Source organism: Tachysurus fulvidraco, chromosome 13 (genome assembly GCF_022655615.1).
Source record: "Tachysurus fulvidraco isolate hzauxx_2018 chromosome 13, HZAU_PFXX_2.0, whole genome shotgun sequence".
NCBI classification, from domain to species: Eukaryota; Metazoa; Chordata; class Actinopteri; order Siluriformes; family Bagridae; genus Tachysurus; species Tachysurus fulvidraco.
In genome coordinates, this window is record NC_062530.1 from 15,222,149 (window position 1) to 15,246,493 (window position 24,345).

General features: G+C 36.6%; 1 protein-coding gene across 2 annotated transcripts in view; it reads right to left on the reverse strand.

Moving 5' to 3' along the window:
• The window catches only part of necab2 (N-terminal EF-hand calcium binding protein 2), a 62,866-nt gene extending 40,321 nt beyond the window's left edge, over window positions 1–22,545 (reverse strand). The window contains exons 1-2 of one of the 2 annotated variants that reach the window (XM_027161248.2): window positions 22,177–22,545; window positions 15,481–15,505 (exon numbers count right to left, since the gene is read on the reverse strand). In XM_027161248.2, the coding sequence (XP_027017049.1) occupies window positions 15,481–15,505; window positions 22,177–22,494 (343 nt within the window). In that variant the 5' untranslated portion in view covers window positions 22,495–22,545. The remainder of the gene's footprint in view (window positions 1–15,480; window positions 15,506–22,176) is intronic. The other variant, XM_027161247.2, reaches the window with a different exon arrangement.
• Window positions 22,546–24,345: the final 1,800 nt, after the last annotated feature.

Here is a 24,345-nt window from a genome sequence, read left to right on the forward strand (position 1 = left end):
TTTTACTAATATTGGGTTTTGATGAAAGGTCAATTGAAATAGCACTCCCTGAAGCATCTCCATAATAAAAAAAATATATTTTGATCTTTTGAAAAAAAACAAAAGGTGCCATGCACTGAGATGATCTATCGTGTCATGCGTGTTTTGATTTCAAGCCTCTTAAAAAGAACTGAATGGAAAAAAAAGAATGCTTTTGGAGGGGACTGTAAATTCCCTGGGGTTATTCTTACTAATTTTATAGTAGCTTAAAGAAAATGTCTTACAGAAGCGGGAAGACATAGTCCATAAAACATACTGCCAGGGCTAGAGATAAACCAGTAATAATTTCATTATTCACCTCTCCATGTAAAACTAATCCAATCTGAATAGGGCTTAAGAGAAACCTTGCAATGAGAGAGAGATCAATGAAATTTGCACTACTCTGGATCTGCTTCTCCTCCCTTAGTAGACAGAATCTACTGCTCAGTTGATGGTGCAGGATTTGAAACAGAAGCTTATAGATGTCCCAGAAGTACATCACTGGAAAATGAGTGCAAATGTCCACCAGCTATTAATTATCACTGCAGACACTGACTTACAGTCAGAAAGGATGAAGATGGAAACATGTCATGATTATATAAATTATATACTCTAGACAGGCCGGTAGTTTGACAGTCAGAATGCTGATTCCACTATTGTACCTTTTATTGTAATGCCACTACTATTGATTCAGTAGATAAAATTCATCACTTGGTGGAGGACTACTCGATCCCCCAAAACTAATACATAGTAATATGAGCATGGGATGAACCTGGGGACTCTGGATCTGAGAGACAGAATTGCTACCAGTGCCGATGATACTTTAAAGCAATTGATCAGTACTTTTCAAAAAAGCATGCTGTCTAACCCTCTTCAGGAATGTGTGTGTACAAAGAATATGTGTATATAATCACTGCTTACAAAAATAAGGCAAGACTTAATCATAACTGTATAACACAAAATCAATTCAACCTCAGGAATATCAATCTGTTCAGTTATTAAGCAAACATAATTGTGACTTGTATCATATGGCACTACCTGCAACCCAATCAGGATGCACAGGTAGTCCAGCTCCTCCAGGATGGAACATCCATACATGTTGTCACAAGGAGGCTTGGTGCGTCTCCCAGCACATTTTCAAGGGCATAGAGGAGACAGACTGTTATATGAGGAATGCTGGTAAAGGCATAGAAGGGCAACAACCCAGCAGCAGGACCAGGATCTACTGCAAGAAGAAACAGGGAGACCACTGCCAGAGTCTTATGATATGATCTCGAGCAGGCTGTGCTTGTGGTGTGCTTGTTTCTGACCAAACTGTCTGAAACAGACTTCATGATGCTGGCATGAGGGCCAAACATCCTCTAGTAGGACCTGTACCCAGCACTATGCAGCTCAACTGGTATTTGCCAGAAAACAACAGAACTGGTCTGTTATCATCACAGCTGAGAGTAAATTCACTCCTAGAACGCCTATAACATCATCCAGCATGACTGGTTTGGTGATGGGTCAGTAATGCAGATGCAGTGAGCCCTAGCTCTCATGTTCCCAAGACCTGAATCCAAATGAGAACCTCTGGGGCGTTTTGTGTTGGAGCAACCAAAGCCGCCAACAAGCACCACAAAATGTCCAGGAGCTCACCGATGCCCAGATCCAGGTCTGGAAGGAGATCCTCCAGGACACCATCTCATCAGGAGCATGCCCAGATGTTGTCTGGTGTGCATACAGGCACGTGGGGCACATACACACTACTAACTTACATTATGAGTTGCTGTAATGAAATTCATGCAAGTCGGATCAGCCCATAATTTCAATTTGGTATTCAGCACTCAATGGGTTGATGATCTTGGTTTGCATTTACTGTACCACTGTCACATAATTTTCTTCTCACTGAATTACACAATGTACAGTATATAAGTAAACATTTTCAACTTGAATATTTATTTCATTCTTCTCTCGGTTTTCGGCTTAGTCATGGTATATGCGACCGTAGGGAATGGAAACAAGCAAATAATTGAGAGCTGAGAAGCGTGCAAGAAACAGGTCTACTCCATGTGGTGCTTACTAGCAGCCCTGACAGTAATTCACCTTTATTCTGTATGGTGCAGTTCTGATTGGAGGTTCTATTTGAATCTTTTGTACTCCTTGGTGGTGTAAGCCCATGCTAGTATCTATTCATGGACAGACAAAACAGCTAAACATTTGCATTGTCTCAAGAACCGTGGCCAAGTTCTCCAACCCAGCTCTGTGAATGTCCCCTTGTTCCAGGTGTCTTTCATTGGACAGAAACATATTACAGTACATAGTCATTATTAATGATCATTCACAAATGAGTTTTTTGTATTGTTTTATTACACTGGTTACAAATGGTTAAATATTTCAGTGCTTGTAAGTTAGGGTGACTGAAAAGTGTGTGTGTTTTGAGTGTGTCTGTGTGTCTAGGCAGCAGACTGCAGGGCCACAGACATGCTGCTTTGTACAAAAGGAAGGCAATTAACACTTTCCAATCTCAGCTGCAGCCTTACAAATCAAAACCTTCTAACAGAAGTAACAAGCAGAGTGTTTCCTTTCTCCCTCTCTCATCTTCAACTCATAATATTTTCCGGGAGAACAGGAGGAAGGGGTAGGGTGGCTGGTTCCTATAGCAACCAAGCACTGAGAAGCTGACCCTCTTTTTTGTTCTCGGTTTTCACTTTTTCACTCCCTACATCTTTTTTTCCAGTTTTGTCGTTCTCTATTCCTTCATTCATTATTTCAAATAAATAAAAAATGAGTTAAAAATTGTGCACTGAGTGATTACTGCTTTGTCAAAAATATTAGATCACTTAGTTATTCTCCTCTCTAGCAAAACATATTATAAAGAAATGAAAAATTACTACCAGTCCAAAATCAATGACATATATACATACATATATATACACACACACAAGATTATTCTCAAATTAATATAGCTATAATAATATATAATTATGTATTTATAATTATATATAATTATTATACAATTTGAAATTATTATTTAAAATATAATTAGATAATTATATTTGTGATTTAAAAAACTATGATAGGTATGCCACTGATCCCAGGGTTGCTAATACTATCTTGCATTTAATCAGAACGCATCCGTTTTGTGTCTTTCATGCTCCTGGGTAGCAATCAGTAGCCATTTAATTATTAAGCTGTAAAGTAGTAGCAGTAAAGTGCTTTTATGTGCATTCGCATAAAAAGGTCTATTTTTGATGAGAGATCATAGAAAAGGAACTGACATTTAACCCTTGCCAGTTTTATATATTTGCTTGTCGTAAAGCCACTTGTCCTTAAGTAACTGCAGCTAAAATTGTACAACTGAAAATAAACAAATATAAAATGAATGTCACAATTTTTCCAGGTCACATTTTTGATAATAAGCCTTATACCGTGAAACCAGAAAATAAGTGATCGAAACTGTATATAATATTTCTTTCATTGGGTGTGCCTAATATTAAATACTAAATTCAGAATATATATCTGTTCATGTTTGTGTATAACAATCATTTACTAAACAGGATATTGCCAATTGTTTGTGCACACGGACCAAATCACAAAAATGTGCTTTTTGAAAATCCCATTTCAGATTTATTTTCCCCTTTGCTGCTTATAATAACCTCTACTCTTTTGGGAGGGCTTTGATTGGAGAGTGTGGCTGTAGGGATATGCCCATTCATCCACAACCACATTAGTAAGGACAGGCCCTGATGTCCGGACAAGAAGGCCTGAGGTGTAGTCAAAATTCCAGTTAATCAAAAGGGTGTTCATTGTGGTTTAGGTCAGGGCTCTGTGCAGGCCATTCAAGCTCTTCCACTGACTCCACAATTTAAGTACTAGTTTAGATGCACCTAATTTAATTTCATTATATATACAAAATGTATGCCAATACAATGCTTTAATTGTGTACTTCAGAGATTTGAATATATAATCAGACAATGTAGCCTGCTAATTCTTGGTAGTGAAGATTAATGGCATTGATGGTGAGCAAAATTATAGAGGTCAATAAACAGTGCAGCTTGTCTGCATTTAAATGTAATTGCATGTTTTTGGATAGAATAATCAACATCTATTTGAATAAACATCCAATTTTGTTTGTCTGAAAACTGAAAATCAGTGGGTAGAGTCCTTTGAGACACTAAGTTCTTTTGTTATAACAGATGAGTATACAACATTTTACACCCCCTCAAATGCCATTTCATATTTTGCAGTATGGATAAAAAGGCAAATTCACTTTCACTTTATAATGTGTGGGATTGAAAGTGAAACATGAGATATGAGAGGAAGGTGAAATTTTTTAATACACATATATGAAGACTCATTCCTAAATACTGTACACTTTGTGGTGAGCTATCAATGGAAAACTCTCTTAATCCTTTTGTTTTGTGGCCAAACTCCAATTAAGCAGCAGCCAGGTGTAGAGAACACCATGGCAACACCATCAGGACCTAATGGTGGAGCTGCTGTAACCAGAGGAATTGGGCAAATTAAGCTTGGGAAGGCAGAGACAATGAAGGAATGTCTCACAATTAATAATGAAGCATACTTCTAGAGTAGTATAAAATCTTGTAAAAAAAATCGTGTGATATCTGTGAGGGGTTTGAGCAGAAGCTTTGTGCAATATTCTCAAAATAACAGATTTTAGAAAAAAACACAGTAATCAATAACAGTGAATATGCCCTCATTGAGTTTTTTGGAATGGAGATTTAAGTTATTCATACCATTAGTGAATGGCTCCTTGTCACAGACAAACCCATTTTTCTCTGAGTACACTTATTGACTGCATTTGGTTTATGGGCAGAAAGCTGCTGCGGCAGCACTGCATTCACTTTGTGTGAGCATTCTTGGACCTGCATGTAGAGAGATATAGCTAGACAAATGCAATGATCAATGGTCTATACAACAAGCAGTTGCTATAACACAGCTTTGGATTCAGGCTGTGCCACTGGCTGTTAAATTGATCATAATTCCATTTAGACAAGGTTTTTTATTGCAAGACACGCCATGACAAGACAGTAGAATATAAGCACTTCTACTACATTAAGAACATTTTTCACAGGCAGGTTGTGGAGGTGTACACACAGATACACTGATAAACACATAGACATGCACTCTGACATCTAATTAATTGACATCTAAATGTCACCCGGACTAAGACCCCAGAGAGCAATAGCAAAATATCCGCAGGATCAGAGCAGGATAACACAAGCCTAACCCACTCTCATTAGGGGGAAAAAGGAAAGGCCACACATTCACACATGCACAGAGATTACATGAGTACAAAGAAACACAAAGTACTAAAGGTATACATTAGCACAAATTTTTATATAAGCCTTCCATCAATCTCTGTCAGCCAAGTGTTTGCCACCTACTTCAGAAATAACATATTGAAGGTGTACTAATAACATGCTGCTGAACATTTCACAGTAAGCTTAACTGAAATAAATATAGGGCACTCTTTTCTTCACACTTTTCCTTTGCATCATTAGAAATGTACAAAAATAATCCCCTCAGTGGATCAAAAAAGGAATATAATGTAATAAACTTTATATTTACTTAATGTTTAAAGTATGTCTAGTTTTGGACATCTTTAAGGGGTTGATGTCACGAGGTTTTTTATCAGGAATATTAAAATGTAGACCTTAAAAGCAGGGGTGTGAATCGTATAGTGCATGCATCAGTACTGATCTGATGAAGGCTCTAATCTGGTTTTCCACATGAATATACAGTAGAATCTGTCTTTTAAATTAAAATCTTCTTGTAGATTGTAATTACATTTTTTTTGGAAAATCAGTGCTGTACAAATTATACAAAATGTACAATACTGCCAAAATTTGCTAATGATATGTTGATTCTTTATAACAAGCTAAAATGAGAGGCTATTCGCATGTGTTTTTCCAGAATATTGGAATATTTCCAGGGGTTTCACAGCAACAGTGTAAATATTTGTGCAATTATAACATTAATGTTTTATTCATAAATAGTTCTGCCATGTAAATTGATTTTCCCCCAAACACTGATTATATATATAATGGGCTGCTATTTTGTGTAGATTCATGACAAATTCCTAATGAACACTTAATAACACTACAAACTGTGGAAGTGCATATTTAGTCACAGCAAAAAAATCACTGTAAATAGTTACACAAAATTAAATGTTTTTTATGGAAAATTATATTTTTCATAATTTAATTATATATATATTTCTTTACACATTAAAAAAATTGTGACTATCTTTTTGGTCCAGTCCACTTGACACTGGATTGCATGTAAAATGCCATATTACCTAAAACAAGTCTTTAAAGCAAAACAGTATTTTATTATACACAGTATTTTAGTCTCTCACTGGCTGTGTTCTATTTCAGGGCAGTGAGGTCAACTTTGACTCTGCACATAGCAGCAAGCTTGTGTTGTACTGACTTGTTTGTTTAGTTTGTTATTAAAAATATATGAAGTAAGCTGTAAGCACAGAGAAGTTCCCTCTCTAAGGTCAGATCAATGATTCACTTCTATTTTCTTAGATTTCTCTTGACACTGGCTGGATAGGAGTTTGTTACTTGTAGTTTGGGATTAGAAAATTTAAGCCTTTGTATGCATTTATATTTCTGTTGTGAACCATATGTAAGAGATTGGTACATACATAATTAATTGCACACACTTCTGTTCAAAAGCATTGACAAATAAATCAGATCCAAACATGCCTCAATAATGTACTACTCAGGAAATCATGGATTGTAAATTTGTGACATCTGTTCAGGTTGAGCCTAAATGCTCTTACCACAGACACAGTGGAAAACAGTGAAGAGTAAAGAAGGTCTGAGCTTTCAGTGCATAAGGGTGGGGTGGTGGGGGTTGGGGGCAGATTGGGGATTGGTTGGGGTAATGCATGCTCTCTTTTTCAACTCAGGTTTCTGATGTGCTACACCACACTGTTCCAAGGGCTCCAGTGCCAGCATGGCAGCACATAATCCGGATGATGAGGCGCCAGTCTGCTTTGGCCCAAAGAAGTACAAGAGCAAGCCTCATCAGCACACAGAATGTGTGAAACACCACTAAAGCTGTGGAACTCGAGGAAAGCCAACATACTATTAGTGTTTTAAGTGAGATATGCTAAAATAGAAATGAATCTCCTTCCCACCCCCAGCAGACAGAGCTTCAGTGTGGCATAGGGTTAAGAAACAACAGAATTCCAATTTCTATTCTGACTCCTGCTCTGAAGTAGTCCCCATCATAAAACCCCATCATAAGGTATTATTCTCATTGGTAAAAAGGTTTATTGTATATTATTATTTAACTTAACATAATACATTAGAGACTGTTCAGCATTATTCTAACATTGCTTTTTTTAATTTATTTATAAATTTTATCATCAAAAAATCATACAAATTCAATAATATTCCAATATTGGTTAAGAATATTAAGGTATATACTTATAGAAATACTGATCATCTTGTTTTCTTTAAAAAGAAAATTTTAGTTTATTAATGTGCTTGCAAAGCACATTCTTATTCTCTTGCATACTTATTATTATTATTATTATTATTATTATTATTATTATTATTATTTATTTTTATTATTATTATTATTATTATTATTATTATTATTATTATTATTATTATTATTATTATGGACACTTTTTCAGCGCGTAACTTGTCCCGCAGCTTGGTGTAAAATCGACCGGCTCATTGAGGAGAGGTGTGCTATGACTTTTATAAGCGATCAGACCAACGATGTTCGTGCAGCAGACGAAAAGCAATTTTCCTGATGAAGGATACAACTGGGTTGAAGCGCATTGCTTAAGAACCCAACCACTTTGAACAACACTTTCACTTTCAATCTATAACTTGGAGCCTTAACCACTAAACCATCACAATGCTACAGCTAGCTTGCATTGCTGTAAAATCAACAGCAGATATCAACAGTGTAAAAGTGTTGCGATACTGAATTTCTTTATTAATGGCAGTGATATAGATGTGATGTGTCATAAGCACTAAGTATTGTGCCTTATGACTACATGTTCAGTACATGCTATATACAGATCATAACAAAGATGGGCTTCTGAGAAACTAATTTATATGAAACTGACCAGGACTACACTAATCAAAGATTTAGAACCCTGAAGGGCACGTTAGTTGTCCTTCTGAAGAATATATTAAAGGTTCTATAGCGGTGTGCAAAATAGCAAAAGACCTTTGCACACCGCTATAGGTGTGACTTTAGACATGGACTTTATGTAGCTACTAAGTCCTTAGCTCTGTGTCCTTCTACGTAGCTCTGTTTTTCTTCTATGTAGCACCATGGTTCTGGACAAACTTATTTTACTATGTACTATGTCAGCTATACAGTATATGGTTGAATTGACAAAAAAATTGACTTGACATGTAGAGAAATGTCCAGAAGCAAAAAAAAAAAAGAGCTTAAAAGTAATGGGAAAAAAAATCTGTACAGAGCAGTAAACACCACTAAACAAAGCAAAGACAATATTTGGCATGACAGTTTATTGCTTTTTAAAAATGCATTAGTACTCTCAGGAAAATTTTGTATGGTTTTATGAGAATATTGGCTGGCAAACATCTTAGAGAATCTGCCAGACACAGAATTCTGGAGACATTGTCTTACGCTTCAATTTTCCAGGTAATCCCTTACAGTCACTATTCTTTTTACATCTAAAAAGTGTTCTATTACATAATGTTATTTTCTTTACTGACATCCATCCATCCATCCATCCATCCATCCATCCATCCATCCATCCATCCATCCATCCATCCATCCAACCACATTTAATTTTGGTTAGAAGTAATGTTTGGAAATATAATTTTTTTTTCTCAATAATGCTTTTCTGGTCAGCCCAATATTTTAACCCCACAACAACATGTTTTCCTAGAGAGAAATCTTTCAAGTAGAACCTATTTAAGATGCTAAGAACCCTTAATTAGCTAATGAATCATTAAATAACCCTTGAAGTATCTGATTTGAAGAGTGCACATGCATGCTCTTCTCCATGTAAGTAGTGCTGTACCTATAAATATATAAGATAATGATTTTACATGCATTATGAAAGTGTGAAGGCTTTATATTTGTTCAAATGGCTGCCAACCCATTTTTGCATATAGGAAATAAAGTGCTACAATAATCAATCCAGGGAGCTATACAAATGCATTAATATCATCCAGCCAAGCTGGCAGCCAGACACCTCCTACACTATGTTCTTGTGTGAAGAATGCCAGAGCTGATGGTGCCTGCAGAGCTGTTGGCAGTTTATCCAGCAATAAGTGGTCTCCCTGAGGAATGATGATGGGACAGGCAACATATTGCATACAGTCTGAAGCTCAAAAAACAAATGTCATTACCTTCCATCAGAACCTGTATCAATGCCAGGTATGCCCAACACAACAGTATACAGCAGGACTGCTGTTAAGTGTTGAGTGGTTAAAGTAGTTATTTAAAAAATAATAATAATGCAACAGTGTTGTGTGTGATGATTCATTGTTTTCTAGGCAGGTAGTTGACAAGTCGTCTGTGTAATGACAGAGATTGTGAAATTGAAGAGCATAAGAAATTGAATCAGTTCATGTCAATAAATGGATTGGAAATGAGACAATAAGGGCAGTTGGGGTTCTGTTCTGTTCTGTTCTCCCAAATAGTGAACTTGACTATTCTTTCAGTCAGGAATTCTCTGCCGTTTTTTCTTATAGAGCTTTGTGTCTGCGGATCCAATGAGTTTAGACAGACTTTTTTTTTTAGCAATTATTGTTGGTTTCTGTCTATATTAAATAGCTCTGTTGTGACAGAAGTGCTGTTGAATGAAGGTCTATATACACCCCATACAGCTGTAGCCAATGTTTTCTTTTAACTTGCAGCTTTTCACAAAGCCACACACATGTTTTAACTTATTAATTAAGGTGGAATAACTGTGCAGTGGTGAACTGAATTTGATGACGGGGGCAGGGGAGCAGGACAATGGAAAATTAGAACAAGCCCAAATCTTTTTGCTTGAGGCCATGAGTGTGTTTAAATTAGATGGGCTCCTGGGAGTGATGAGCTGCAGGCACCAAAACCAATTTCAAATACTTTTTTAAAAAGATTCCCTGCAGAAATTATATTTTTCTTTTACTTTCTCTTCAGACTGTTCTTTTGCTACTGGATAATCACGGCAAAGAACAAGTTTAGAGCTAAGAACTTTTTAGAGTTTGTTAAAGTTACATGTTCTTCAAACATTTACTTTATTAAATAAATCTTCAGTTGTATGCATTTTATCTGGGTGAAAAGAAGTTTAAAAAAACTGAATTAACATTAAAATTAGAAAATTCTTTAATATTTTAATGGCTATTTGTGAACACTATTAATGATGGGTGTGCAACAAAAAATCATACATAATCAAATACTTTCAGTTATTTATGTGTCACACTAATGTGTTGAATGTCCATGCAGTCATTTTATACATAACTGATGAATGCAACATCTCACACGATTCCCTCCCTTAACACCAGATGGTGGCCTGGCAGGGCTTTTTCTATGTTTACGTTTGCGTCTTTAGGTTGTGTGTGTCTTCTGGAATTTCCGTTGTTTCTATACTTATGCAAAGTTGCATTCTTTGCATTCTCTTCCATGTTTTGTGTTTTCTGTTTTGTTTTCCACTGTTGCCGTCGTGTTCTTGTCGATGTGTTGTCCGTGATGCCCTTTTGAGTCATCTTTTGAGTCATGTCATTTCAGTTGCTCAGTGTAGTTTCTAGTGTGTCTTGTGTTTTGTTAGTTTGGTATTTTTCTTAATAAATTCCCTTGTCAATTTTATCCCACATTTGGTTCTTGTACTCTAAATTATGGGTTTCTCCTACCGAAGACATGGGTTTGATTCCCCCCTTTTGAAGCATCACTGTGACACACACAGCCAGTCAGACTTCTAAAGACTACTGAGGTTTGGGGACCAATTTGTAAGAAAAGGCAGGAATCATGTACTTAGTCTCTATACAGTAAAGAAAAAAGAGGTTAAAATTTCTAGATTGTTTTTGTCACATTCATTTAAACCATTGTCATAAAGGTTTTTCAGACAATATGTGTCTGGTATCCTAGCATTCATAATTGAATGCATCTGTCTGATTCACTGCTCTGTGCACAGAACAGAGACAACATAATCATTCCTGAAGCTCAACTTTCCAAACAATAGCTGGAAATTGAACATCATGCCTTTTCTAAAGACCGGGCTTGACTAAGAGCACTCTACAAAATTACTCATTTGAGAGGAAGAATAGAAATTCACCACTGGTTACTCCACTTTTAGAAATATGTTCCTTTAAACCTCAGAAGTAATCCCGGGTCAGCAGTATTCTACCGAGGAACTTTATGCATACACCACAAATCATGGCAACACAGACTTTGTTCTGAATAAGTCATGAGAGTTCAGACATCTGTAAATGTGGACAGATAAATTATGGAAGCTGTGAGAGTACAAGCTTAAAAGACCAACTATAGGAACACATATTTATATACAGATATGGCATTTACTCAGGTTCATTATTCTGTATTGACTTTAGCTGTTTCTCTATCCTGAGATGGCCCTTTGCAGTATCCAACTGAATCCAAGTGATGGCATCTTTATGCCAGATTTTAAATTTAAAGTGCCATTTAAACAAATATGTTTTATTTGCATCAACAAAAGTTTGTGCAAGACTATTAACATCTTGGTGATCACCTACCAACCAAATTATTAATATAGAATATTCAAAAAACAATGACTAATTTCCAAAGCAGGCAAAGCCTTTTAACTCTCATTCAGTGATGGCCAGGGTCTTTTGCTGACAAACCTTACCAATCATACTAAACTCCCAATAATGTGAGCCTTTTTAGATTTATACTGCTTAGTACCACAATGCCATATTGCCCCAAATGTCAAAGAAAAGAATAGATATTTGCAATCTGTGCATGTTTTACATTACTTTCCATTACTACTATAGATTTTTACTTGTATTTGTTTGTGAAAAACATATGTTTTCCTGAATTGTTATGCTGAGAAGAAGAAACCCAGCAACTCAGACCTTTGTGCTTGCACAGATACATGAATGCGTCTGTCAGAGCTTTGACTTGCTCCTGGGAGAACTGTGCTTTAAAATGGCCGTCCATGGCACACACACAGAGGCACTGCAGCTGAGGCACTTTAGTTAGAGCAGAATGGCTCGAATGACAGCGCTGAAGAGGCTGAATAATACATAACCCTGTCCACAGCTGAGCAAAGTACTGCAGAGAGCAGCGCACTGGGTACCCCTGCCTCACTGGCTAGTTTGTGGGCATGCATATGTGTGTTCAATAAAATACACACTACCTAACATAAGGTATACGTATGCCTACAGTTAAATGGCCAGAGAAAGTAATTATGATTCACATGAAATTCACATGAAAGAAAATACATGTACTGTAGAAGGTAGTTTTGTACCCATTTTTAAAATTTTGGCTGGTTTTCAAGACATATCAGGCATTTAGTCCTAGTACACTCTGTAAGCATCATATTACTGAGGATGAGTATATAATTAGGATGTGAAAAAGCTGCAGAGCCTAAAGAAGGCTGCAAGAATGATATTACAGGACAGGAGAATCACAGACTTTGGAGGACAAAAACATGTCTCCATCATTTCATCAGCATCAAAAGAAATAAAACTGCACTTTCCCCAACAAGGGCTCTAACCATCATAAAGAATGAATGAGGCTCAACTGGAATATCTCATAACCACACACTAGGGTTTTCATCATCCTGCAGTGTTTCATCCCAATGCCCAGTTCTGTCTTCATGCCTTGCAAAAGCAGGTTCCTCCAAAGGCTGTCTACTTGTGCTGCAGGTCTGCTAATAACAGTCTTTTAGTAAGCAAATGAAGAGCCTAAATTTAAGTAGGCAACTATAACCCTTAATGACGTTTAAGATATGGAAGAGCCATGTTGTATTTTCATTGAGAGCAAGGCTACCGTCAACCTGTTTTCTTGTCAATGAAAGTGCATGTAAACATTAATTTGCTGCCAACGGAAGCCTGTGATGCAAAACACAGAGAAATGTGTGTGTGTGCGGGTGCGCGTGCATGGGTGTGTGTGTGTGTGTGTGTGTGTGTGTGTGTGTGTGTGTGTGTGTGTGTGTGTGAGAGAGAGAGAGACAGAGAGAGAGAGAGAGAGAGAAAGAGAGAGAGAGACACAGAGAGAGAGAGACAGAGAAGGAACCATAAACATGCACTCAAGAACAAAAACAAGTATTTAGCTATTCCAAAAGCTTAAAAAGGGATAATTGGGCACTAGTCACAAATAAACCAAACACACACAAACAAAGAATTTCTACAGTATTTTAGACAGCTGAAAATTTTGTCTAGAACTAATAGACACAATCTACTGGGTGACACCTCACTTTGGAAGAACAGAATTTCAAAGAAATAATAATTACACTTCCATTATCGCCCACTTCTCTATAATTATCTGTAGCCCCCTCCAAGAACACCATTTAATCAGGCACAATACTAAAGAGGGGGCATTACTGTGAGTGTGATGCTGGGCCACTGCCACAGGACCACTGATGTCATGTCCCTGCTGGATCTTCTACTACTGCTTGACAAACTAGTTCAACTGTGGGGCGAAAAGACCTCCAAAAATTACACTAAATGGCTCATTGAGTTTAATTGTACATGAGGAAATTGTGATGCAATAAAAAAAGTCATAGAAGTAAAATAAGCATTACAGGCTTGCATATTGAAATTCCCTATCCTTTCAATTTTTCTAAAGTGAACACCATGCCACTTTTGGCTGAAAACAATTATTATATTATTGCATTTTCCAGTACCAAAATTTAAAAAGAAACACTACAGCAACAAAGCAAACAAAATGAATATTTGATGTAGTTATCATGACCATCAGGATAATGCAACTCAAACAAAAGGATGATAAATGATTCTGTTTAAACCAAAAGGTTTTGAAGAAATTCAATTAATAAGCAAGAACAGCTTTCTGCAGCTACTCTGATTTAAAGCAAATGTCTGGAACAGCCTGGCATCCATCACCTCCACAATGTCTCCTCCTCTCTTTTTCTCTTTCCCTTTCATTAAAACTTGCAGCAGGTTGCTCTCCAGAGAGGATTAGAATTCCTAGTACCACACATCAAATACCTACTATTTCCTTTAAGAGACAAACCGTCTCTTAAACCACTACCACAGTCAGTGGTCTGAATATTTTTCACACCCATATTGTTGCATTTTTTGTTACAATGATTTCCATTTAACACACATTTTGGGTGTGTATTGTGTATTGAAGCCAGCTGTGTGTTCTGACAAAGAAAAAACAGACAGAAGTGAGACAAGAAAGCTAAAAAAATGTGCTTAAGGTGAACATGCATGAAATGTATTTATCCATAAATGTTGTTATAGATTTTTGTAAATTGCTAGCATGGGCCTCCTATAATGATGACAGATCTAAAGGCCATAGAATATGCATGAGGAAAAAGGGTCTATTTGCATAATGAGGCTTATCTAAAATTAATTAGCAAGTACATCTACAATCACAGCACCAATTTAATTGGCATAAAAATGTCCCTCAATCAAATTACTTAGAAGGACGTGGCCATTCATTTAGAAAACTAAAAATTACATATAGAAAAAAAAATGCAGTGTGAAAGAATTACTACCATAAAAATCAGGAGCAGTAGCATGAAGATGTAATTTATTCCATTTAAATTAGATTTTCTCCCTCGCTAGCTGTCTTTTCTCTATTCTTACCTGTAGCAGAACTAATGAAACAATGTAGGAGGCCCACGAAAGTGTGCAGATTTCCAAGTCAAACCTCTAGTATGTCAATAGTAATAAAAAGAGGTTTATGTATTGGTGATTTGTGGGATGATTTGCAGTTCTGAGAGTGACCGCCCATTACAGACTCTATGTATATCTAGGATCATGATGTCTTCTAATCATTGACTTATTAACCTGCTGTAATCTCATTAAAAAGCCTTCAGGTAAACAGAGTCTTTGCAGTTGCAAAAAAATTAAGATTGAAGATCTTTAGTCAATGGGTATATAAACCTGTAAACTGCAAACTGTAGCTTCAGATGCAGGTGTCATGATATGATGCATTTCTCGCTGGAGTAGATCTCATGATGCAGTAGCATTAAAATGCTTCCACTCGTGTATGGCCTTGTGTGTTTCTTAAAAATGCCCTACTAATTAGCTGGGCTATAAACAAAAATAGTTGGCAACCTTTCCAGAATAAGTTGGACTAAAAATTTTACTAGATTTTGGAGATCTGAATCTGTATGCTTTTAGGTATGCCATCTTTATTCAGACACATTTTCAGCATTGTTAATCATCCTCCTTTACTTATGTCTACTTGTGAAGTAAAGGATAAATCTTACTCATCTATCTGATTAACCAGGTCCTCTATGGACAATTAAACTGATTCAAGAACATTTTGTATGGCTAAATATCCACTTACCATCTTTATCAGCTCTCCGGAATATCTGTAAAAAAACGAAAAAGCGACAGTTATTCACTGTTGAATCTACATTTCTCGCTCTTGTAGTGCAGTCAAAACAAATGCAGCTGTGACAAATAAAATCTGGCAATAGTATATTTGAAAATGTAACACATTAGGTAACAGATTTGCGCTTCCATGTGAAATTCCACACAATGGACACAAAATGCTATTTCCATTGTACTCTACTAAAAAGTTATAAACAATATGTGATATCTATTCATCCCCTTACAGACAACTTATCAGTAAACACAAAAAAGCAATGCAAACAGTTACAAAATGTATTTATATTCATAACTGCATCTCACATTTACTCTTTCCATTTCATCCACCAGTGTGCACATTTTTTAGTGTGCACAAGATCAAGGTTAAGGAGCAATCAGTAGCTCAGTATAATACAACTGAATTCATTTTAACAGTGAATACAAGGCAAATTAGTAAGTATCTCTCATTGAGGAAAATTATCTTGCTGGGTAACAATAAACACAGGTCCAAAGATTATGCCAAATACTGTCATTTATGTCATGGCCGCTAAGTGCCTTTGATGTTTATGCTTTGTATATTTTCCCCATGTAAGATAAATAATAATGTTAGGAAGAATGTATAATTTGGGATAGAGCTGAAAAAGGAGGCAGCAATTGTATCATGGGTACAGAATGCAATGAACGTAGCACAGCAGTGGTCTAACTTCTGATGACAGGACATTCAGATAATCATCATCTAGAAGTACAAGTGCATGTTCAAATTTAAATATGCATGTGCCAGCATGTAAAGGCTAGACTAATCATGAATTTCTCAAGTCTAACATTGTTTAGTCTGATAATGTAGGTGACCCAGTTTAGCTTATCTTCAGAAGAGCAATATTTCTTTGAGAGCAAAAGGAGGACAGTATCTCAAAAGTGAAAAGGCATATAGTGTCATCCAGAATTAATGACATATTGCATGAAAATGAGCAAGAAAAAGATCCATATACAGTACTGTATATATAACAATAAATGACCACACATAAACACACATTATATACATCGATCAGGCATAACATTATGATTACTGACAGGTGAAGTGAATAACACTGATTATCTCTTCATCATGGCACCTGTTAGTGGATGGTATATATTAGGCAGCAAGTCCCTTTTGTCCTCAAAGTTGATGTGTTAGAATCAGAAAAAATGGGCAAGTGTAAGGATTTGAGCGAGTTTGATATACTGTAAGCCAAATTGTGATGGCTAGACCACTGGGTCAGAGCATCTCCTAATTTGATACTCTTGTGGGGTATTCCTGGTCTCCATTGGTCAGTATGTATCAAAAGTGGTTCAGTGGTGAACAGTGATGAAACGGTGACAGGGTCATGGACAGCCAAGGCAATACTGTATACAGTAAATAGTTCACCACTGGATTTATATCACTTAACGTTTGAATTGTCAAATTCCCATGAAAAAGAAGAGAGAATAGTAAAGAGGCTGAGAGGCACATTTAAACCAGAGACTTCATTTTATAGGTTGTCTGTGGTTACATTTGGGGAATTAGCTAATTAATGTTATTAATATTTCACCATTCAAACAAGCATTCATCTGTAAATGTTATGTGCAGTAATCCTTTTTAATGGAAATATTATTTAAAAACTGTCTATGTACGCTCTCTCAACAAAGAACATCAAGCCTTAATTAAAATATTTAATCCTCAAACCTTAAGATTATATTCAGGTTGGCCTTGGATTCAATCATTGTAGTTTGTAGTGAGACTTTACTCTGTCTTACTGTTATTTAATGATATTTTAAATTAGACATAACACTGTGTAGATCATCATCTCAGAAGCACTTTGTAAACTCTTTAAAAAGTGTGATTCTATAAGACATATAATGTAATAATTTGTGGTGAACATACCGAAACATGCAGTGCATACTGTAACAGCCATACTCTTAATTCTATATGTTAGCAGCCATACAAAAATGTTTTCCTTTCATAAAGAATCAGGATCATAAATATTTGGACAATGTTTTGACCAACTGTTTTTATTCTAGCTGTCTACCACAGTAATGTTTGAGCTGGAATGAAATAATATATATGTTCTCCAAATGCCGGCGTTTTGCTTTAATTTGACAGTATGTGTGTCCATTGGGTTAATGAATTACTACTTTAAGTCTGAAACCCAAAAAGATTAAATGCTTTTTTTTTCTTTGGTGATGTTTGCCAGGCCTTTACTACAGCTTTCCATAGTTTGTGCTTGTTCATTGGGTGGTTTTGTTTTGCAATTGTTAATTGTATGCTAGTCAGGTGATTGACATCTCCATTGCAGAATGTGCAAATAAGCAAACTTATTTGCTTTACAGAAGTCATGGGTTGCTTTTGAAGTATGCTTCAGGACATTCTCCATCTACTGTGAAGCGTTGTCAGCAATCACATAATCATTAATCCAATGGAATTCAACCCGTTCCATTGCCATCATTTTCTCATCTATCTATAGAATATTGTTCTAGAACTGTACAAGCCTTTTTTAAACATGTTTGGATTATATCTTGTCGAAAACCTTTTATATTTTTTTGGTTGAAGGCTTCTCTTGATTGATGATTTGAAATTGATATGCCCACCTCCTGGAGGGTGTTGTTAGTGCGGGCAATTGAAAAAAAATTGAAAAGAACATCATTCAACACAGTGTTCTGTGGTCTTCCAGGCATTTTGTTTTTCAAAAGGTCACCAGTTTAAACACCACATACAAAAAGTGCTGTAATTCCTACACATACTGTATCGCACAATTTGGATGTATATACCAAAATGAACAATACCTCAAATTAAAGCAAAAAGATTTTGCTTTTTCATTATTTAATATCTCCAATATATTTTATAACATCCAGCCCAGACTCTATAACACACTGCCTGAGTGCCCTATCTTGAATTTTAAGAAACTTCTTTTATGTCCTATTTGTGTAGTTTAAAAGAACAATGCACTCTTACCTCAATCGAATGTCTAACATCATACATGTGTGCTGAACCTTTTGTACCTGTATTTCACCAGATAACATCAGACAGTTTTCTGACATCTACTCTTGCCCTGTCTTTCACCCCTGCCTGGCCCTTGTCCTCCTTTACAGTTATCTTAATTCTTTGGTATTTTTGTCCTTGGACTGTCTCTGGGTCCCCTGTTACAGAAGACTTCCTCTACCAAGGATTCTGCCAAGGTGCATTCACTCAAGACTGCAGAAACCTTATATGATGGCATACCAGGAAAATGCAAAAGAATTCTAATGCATTGTATGATACTTTTTTCTAGTGCCTCCCTTCTCAAGAGATGTTGATAAGATAAAGCAAGTACAGACCCTTCTTACTGCTCAACAGTAACTCTGCAACTGCTATATTTAACCCAGCATTCTATCTATGTTTAATTCTATCTATGTGAGCAGTAATTTCACACCATTTCCAATAACCTTAGACTGGAAAAGATAATAGAGAGAGGCTATTGATGCTGAATTAGGGAAAGGATTCTACTTTCCTTAATGTTTACCAGTTGGCCACAGAGACCAGAGATCAAACCAGCCTTGAAGACCATCTTCTGACAAGGCATGCTTTTTGAAAGCTGAGCTAGCTTGTTGAGATGACAGATTTCGCATGGATATCCTGATCTGAGTTTGTGGAAACGAGTGGCTTATCTCCTGGGGTGGTTCGTATTCTTATCAGTAAAGTGTTATAGAAGTTCTTGAATAATTATATAATCATGTCACAACCTGTTGTTGTTGTCACCTGTTGTGACATCTAATGTACTCCTGGGCAAAGACAAAGCAAATAGCCCAAGTACATGCCGTTCTAACATAACTAGTCAATGAAAACCTCTGTTAGGCTGGAAAAGTGTGAATTCCCTCAAAACTTAGTGACATTCCTGGTTTACGCCACAGATGAAAATGTGGATGAAATTAATCAGAACAAAGCGGAAGCAGTGACTCATTGTCCTTGCCACAGATACTTGAAGAGTTCTTAGGTTTTGCCAATTTCTATAAGAGGTTAATCAGAAGTTTCATTAACCTCTCTTCTAAAGGGTAAATCCATGCAGCTGAAATGGATGGTAGAGACTCCATTTCAGATCCTAGATGCTTTTTATCTAGTAAAGAAAAAGTTCACAATTGTTTCCATTCTGCAACACCCCAAAAGAGATCTGGAGTTCACAGTGTGGGTGGATAGGTAGAAAAGTGAAAAGTCTTTTCCTAAATAAAAGAGAACCCAGATTCCATATTCCCAAATTCCAGAACACTTTCCTCAGATGAAAGAAATTCTGAAGTGGAACACTGGGAGTTGCTATAAAAGCAGCCCCGTAGTAATAAAGACACTGGCTGGAGGGTGTGAGGTATGCCTTTGTGTTTATCATTAATCAGTTTGACCCTATTTTTTCAGCTTGGACTTCATATTCACCTGCTATCCAGGCTCAAAGAATGGTAAGGCAGGCACTCTTTTTTAAATCTTTGAAAATCCCACTAGTGACAATGACAGAAAATGTTTTGCCTGAGTTCAGATGTCAGGTTTAGAGAGGTACATCAGTGCAGGCTCGGTCTGTGTCAGACCCATCTTTTTCCCACAGGCCTTTTTGTACCCCAAAGACCCCAGCTACAAATTGCCCTAGAAACAGCAGAAATTAGGTTAAGGAGGTATTCTGGAGTGGTCTACCAGAGTGTTCCAATACATGTCCCAGGTGTGGAAGGGGGTTTTACAACACACATGATATTAAGGACAGTCTCAACTCAGGTTACCAATCCTAAACCATGGCCAGACCGAGATACGGAACAAGAACCTAGGCAAAATTCTAATGATATACTACTACAATAACATGCAGGATTTCAGAAACAATAGATCGAGGTTAGCTATAATACAAAAACAAACAAAAACCTTAAAACATCCAAGCATCTGTGGTGCATTGTTGCTTACGTATGGGTTTGGCATAAAAAGAATGGCTATGCACAAACAAATTCTAATCCTAAACTGTTGAGCATGATGGAGGATTTGGGGTGTTGTGTTTTTCCTTCAAAGGCCCTTGGAAACATGTTAGGGCACATGGCAGATGAAATACCACAAGATTTTAAATCTGCTTTTGCCTAGAGGCTACAGCCGGGATGTTGTTAGATCTTCCATACAGAAAGTCCCCTGAACTAAGCCCATTGAAAATCTGCAAGGTAAGCTGAAGAGAAGCGTTCACAGAAGAAAACTGAATTTCCATACTCATAAAATATTATAGAAGACCTTATCATTTATAAACATGTGGTTTGGGTAAATATTTCCCCTTGTGAGATTAAGCTAATTAACCACAAAATGCATTTTTCTTTCCTTTTTTCATCCACCATTACATCGGGAGCTACTACTTTTACACCTAAATATATTACTACCTAAAGATCACATCTTCAGTATGCTAAATAAATTCAGCATGTGCACTCTGGAATGTGTGTTTGCAGAGAGCTGCTTTCGCTTCCCACTCCCTATCTTCTTCCCTTCCTCCTTTTCTCAATACTAACTGCATCCACCCTTTATGTTCTGCCTTTTTTCTGCCTTTTTTTCCCCTCTGCTCGTGCCCCAGGTATTTTTTAAAATTGGTTTATTTATTTAAATTATTTTTAAGAACTGTTTTAATGTATTATTATGTCATTTTTTATCTGGGTCTGGCACTGATCTACTTTTCACTTGCAAAAGTCTTAAAGCAATTTGTGTATTGAGACATGATTTGGTATAAGAGATAATTATCGACCTCCTTTTAAACACAGTAAAGCAGTAGTTTAACCAACTAATCAATACTGCCGAGACCTCGCCCTTGCATCCATCCATGACGCCTAAATAGTAGGCTTTAATAAAGTATAATAAATAAATAAATAAAGAAAGAAAGAAAGGTGCGCTTGTCAAGCAAACGCAGTCTATGTATAGTGATGTCAAAGATGTAAAGAAATATAGACTGGAAAAATCTCTTTTAAAATGTGTTAACTATTCAGCACATTTTACAGATGCCGTTTAGAGTGGTTGCCAGATTAGACTGACTGTTTAAAATACAACCAAATTGTTACATACTAGTCCAAACGGTAATTAAACAGTAACTTGCACCAAACACAGCTACCATAGGAAGACTATTTCACACGCGAATACGACTGCCAAAACTACATTAAAGCATGTATCAGGCCAATCTGGCAACATGGGTCTTTGTAGCATTAGGGAGAGCGCGCGTATTTGATCCACCGGAGTTATATGCTTCTGATTTAGGGCACATGTACCCAATCCCCCTTCCCCTGAACATGTAAGTGTTTGTTCTCTCCTAACACCTCCTTTTCTGTCTAATTACATAATTAACAGCCCTTGTTCAAGTGTGCGTGTTAGAGCATGGAAAACACTAAAATGTGAAGAAGGAAATTACTGTGATATTTGAGTATAGTTAAGATTAAATGAAAATAGATACAATATATTTGTAATATTGTGCTGGTTTATCTGAGGTAGAAGATCTGAGTCTGGTGTGAAAAGGACGTTAATTTAGTGGCACAACTTGTAGATTACTGATAATACTTCAGCTGAGGCTGTGTTCTCAGCACTCAATTAATCCTGATTATGTTACATCTAAACCTGTGCGCTTTACCCTCACAAAGCAGAGCTGAAAATGAAGTGCACGTAAAGCAGCGCGCTGATAAGCATAAAGCCACTTACGTCTAGAATGACTGAAATGCCTTTGCGCGGCTCCGGGGCGAAGAATTGTTCTTGCGCCACGGCCGCTTCCTCTTTGCCGTACTCGCGCGTCGAGATGCTCTTGTTGTCGCTCATCTTGGTGACAATCCAGCGCACAAGCCCGTCTATGGCGCCGGGCTGTGAGCCGCCGTTCCCGGGCTGCGCGGCCGTCGCGGTCTCGCTGTTCTGCGCTGGTAATTTAGTCTGCTCGCCGCTGTCCTGCGCCCGCAGCTTGGCTTGGTCCTTGTAGAGAAGCTTGTGGACGCCGTCCCTGCAGTAGCGCGCCGCTTGCTCGCACATCCTCTTTGCCGCGCTGCGTTCATGCTGAGCGCTATGGGGGCGATGCCCTCCCCCCGCTCTGACATCAGAGCTCACACACACACACACACACACACACACACACACACACACACACACACACACACACACACACACACACACATTTAAATGTACATTTCACTTTGTCCACTTTTAGTGACATTTAAGTTTAACATTTAAAATTTTATTAATAAAAATAGTCTTCAGACTCCAAGATTTTTCTTGGATTTTCCTTGGATCACCGCATATCTAAACTCTGTCAGCTATACAGAAGGAAAAGCAAAGTCTCTCATGCTTTCTATTTAAAGCTATTTCTATTTTAAATTTTCTGTTTGCTAAACTTTTTTGCTGTATATTTTAACTATTGGACTCATTCACAAGTGAGATTCACTGTTTGTAAGATAAGATAAGATAAGATAAGATAAGATAAGATAAGATAAGATATACCTTTGTTCGTCACCCAAAGGGGAAATTTCACTGTTACAGTGACATAATAAAATATATAGTATATTCAAAACAAAAGTATAAAAAAAAGCCACCAGTGTTTCACTTATATAAATATTGTTGGAAAATGTATAATTATTTATAATTATTACATATGTAATAAAGTAAAAATAAATTAATAATTATAACAATCATAGCAGTGCAGTATAATTTTACTAAATGAAATTAGTTAAAATTGCATTTCTTATGAACAGAAAAAAACAGTCAGTAATTATTTTATATAGCAGATAATATATTGTGGTATTTCATAAAATTATACATTTTATGATAAAATACTTATTTAAGTGTAAGATTTATTAAAAGTGTATTTGCCAAACAACTGCCAATGTCTTTAAAATGTATCACTGAACAATGCACAGTGCCAACAGGTTTATAAGGTCTAACCAAGGTCTTTCCCTGCTAGACCATTATCAATATTTTGGCAATAAGTTTCAGACAGTGATCAAAAGCATACATGCCTTTGAGGTATGAAAATGTCCTTAGGAAGGACATGCATTTACTGAGAATACTGATAGGAGCCATCATCTTCATTGTCAAAACTAAATATTTATATTATTTATATTAAAATGTGGAGTAATAATAATAATAATAGTATTATATATTTATTTATATTGACAGATGTAATTTGTCTTATTTCTTCTTCAAAATGATCAACTTACCTAAATCACCTGCTACTAGATTCCTTACCTATACACCCGCTTCGAATGTTATCACACTATTGAATGGATGTTATCAGTGGTTAATGGGACCATCAATATGGTCCAGTGGGTGACCTATATATTTCTTTAAACAGATAATACCAGTTGCTACCAAACCCATTCTAAAAAGAATAAATTCTTCTAATAATTCTGGCTAAATGATTAAATCTATGCGCCTAAATCATTTAAACCTGTGCCTACGTGCCTAAATTATTAAACCTGACCCCTGTCAGCTGTCCAGCTATAGGTCAATATCAAACCTCCCCTTTATCTCCAAGATCCTAGAAAAGTGTAACGACATCTGCTGCACCTCCCCTACCTCACAGCCAGAGGGAGCCCTCGCCCGGACATATAAACCTCACACAGACCATACTATACCTTCTAGGGAATGTATTGTCATATATATGCATTACCAAGCTGTTGCTTAATTTCTATCTGTGTACTAAGTTTATGTTAGCTCAAGTCTTTTATTTCAAGTTATTATCAACTCAAGTCTTTCACAAGCTCATGTAGACATCACACACAACACATTTAACTCCATGCTGCACTGGCTACCAGTGAAATTTCACATTGATTATAAATACTATTACTCATCTATAAAGAACTGAATGGTCTCATGCCACTGTACATG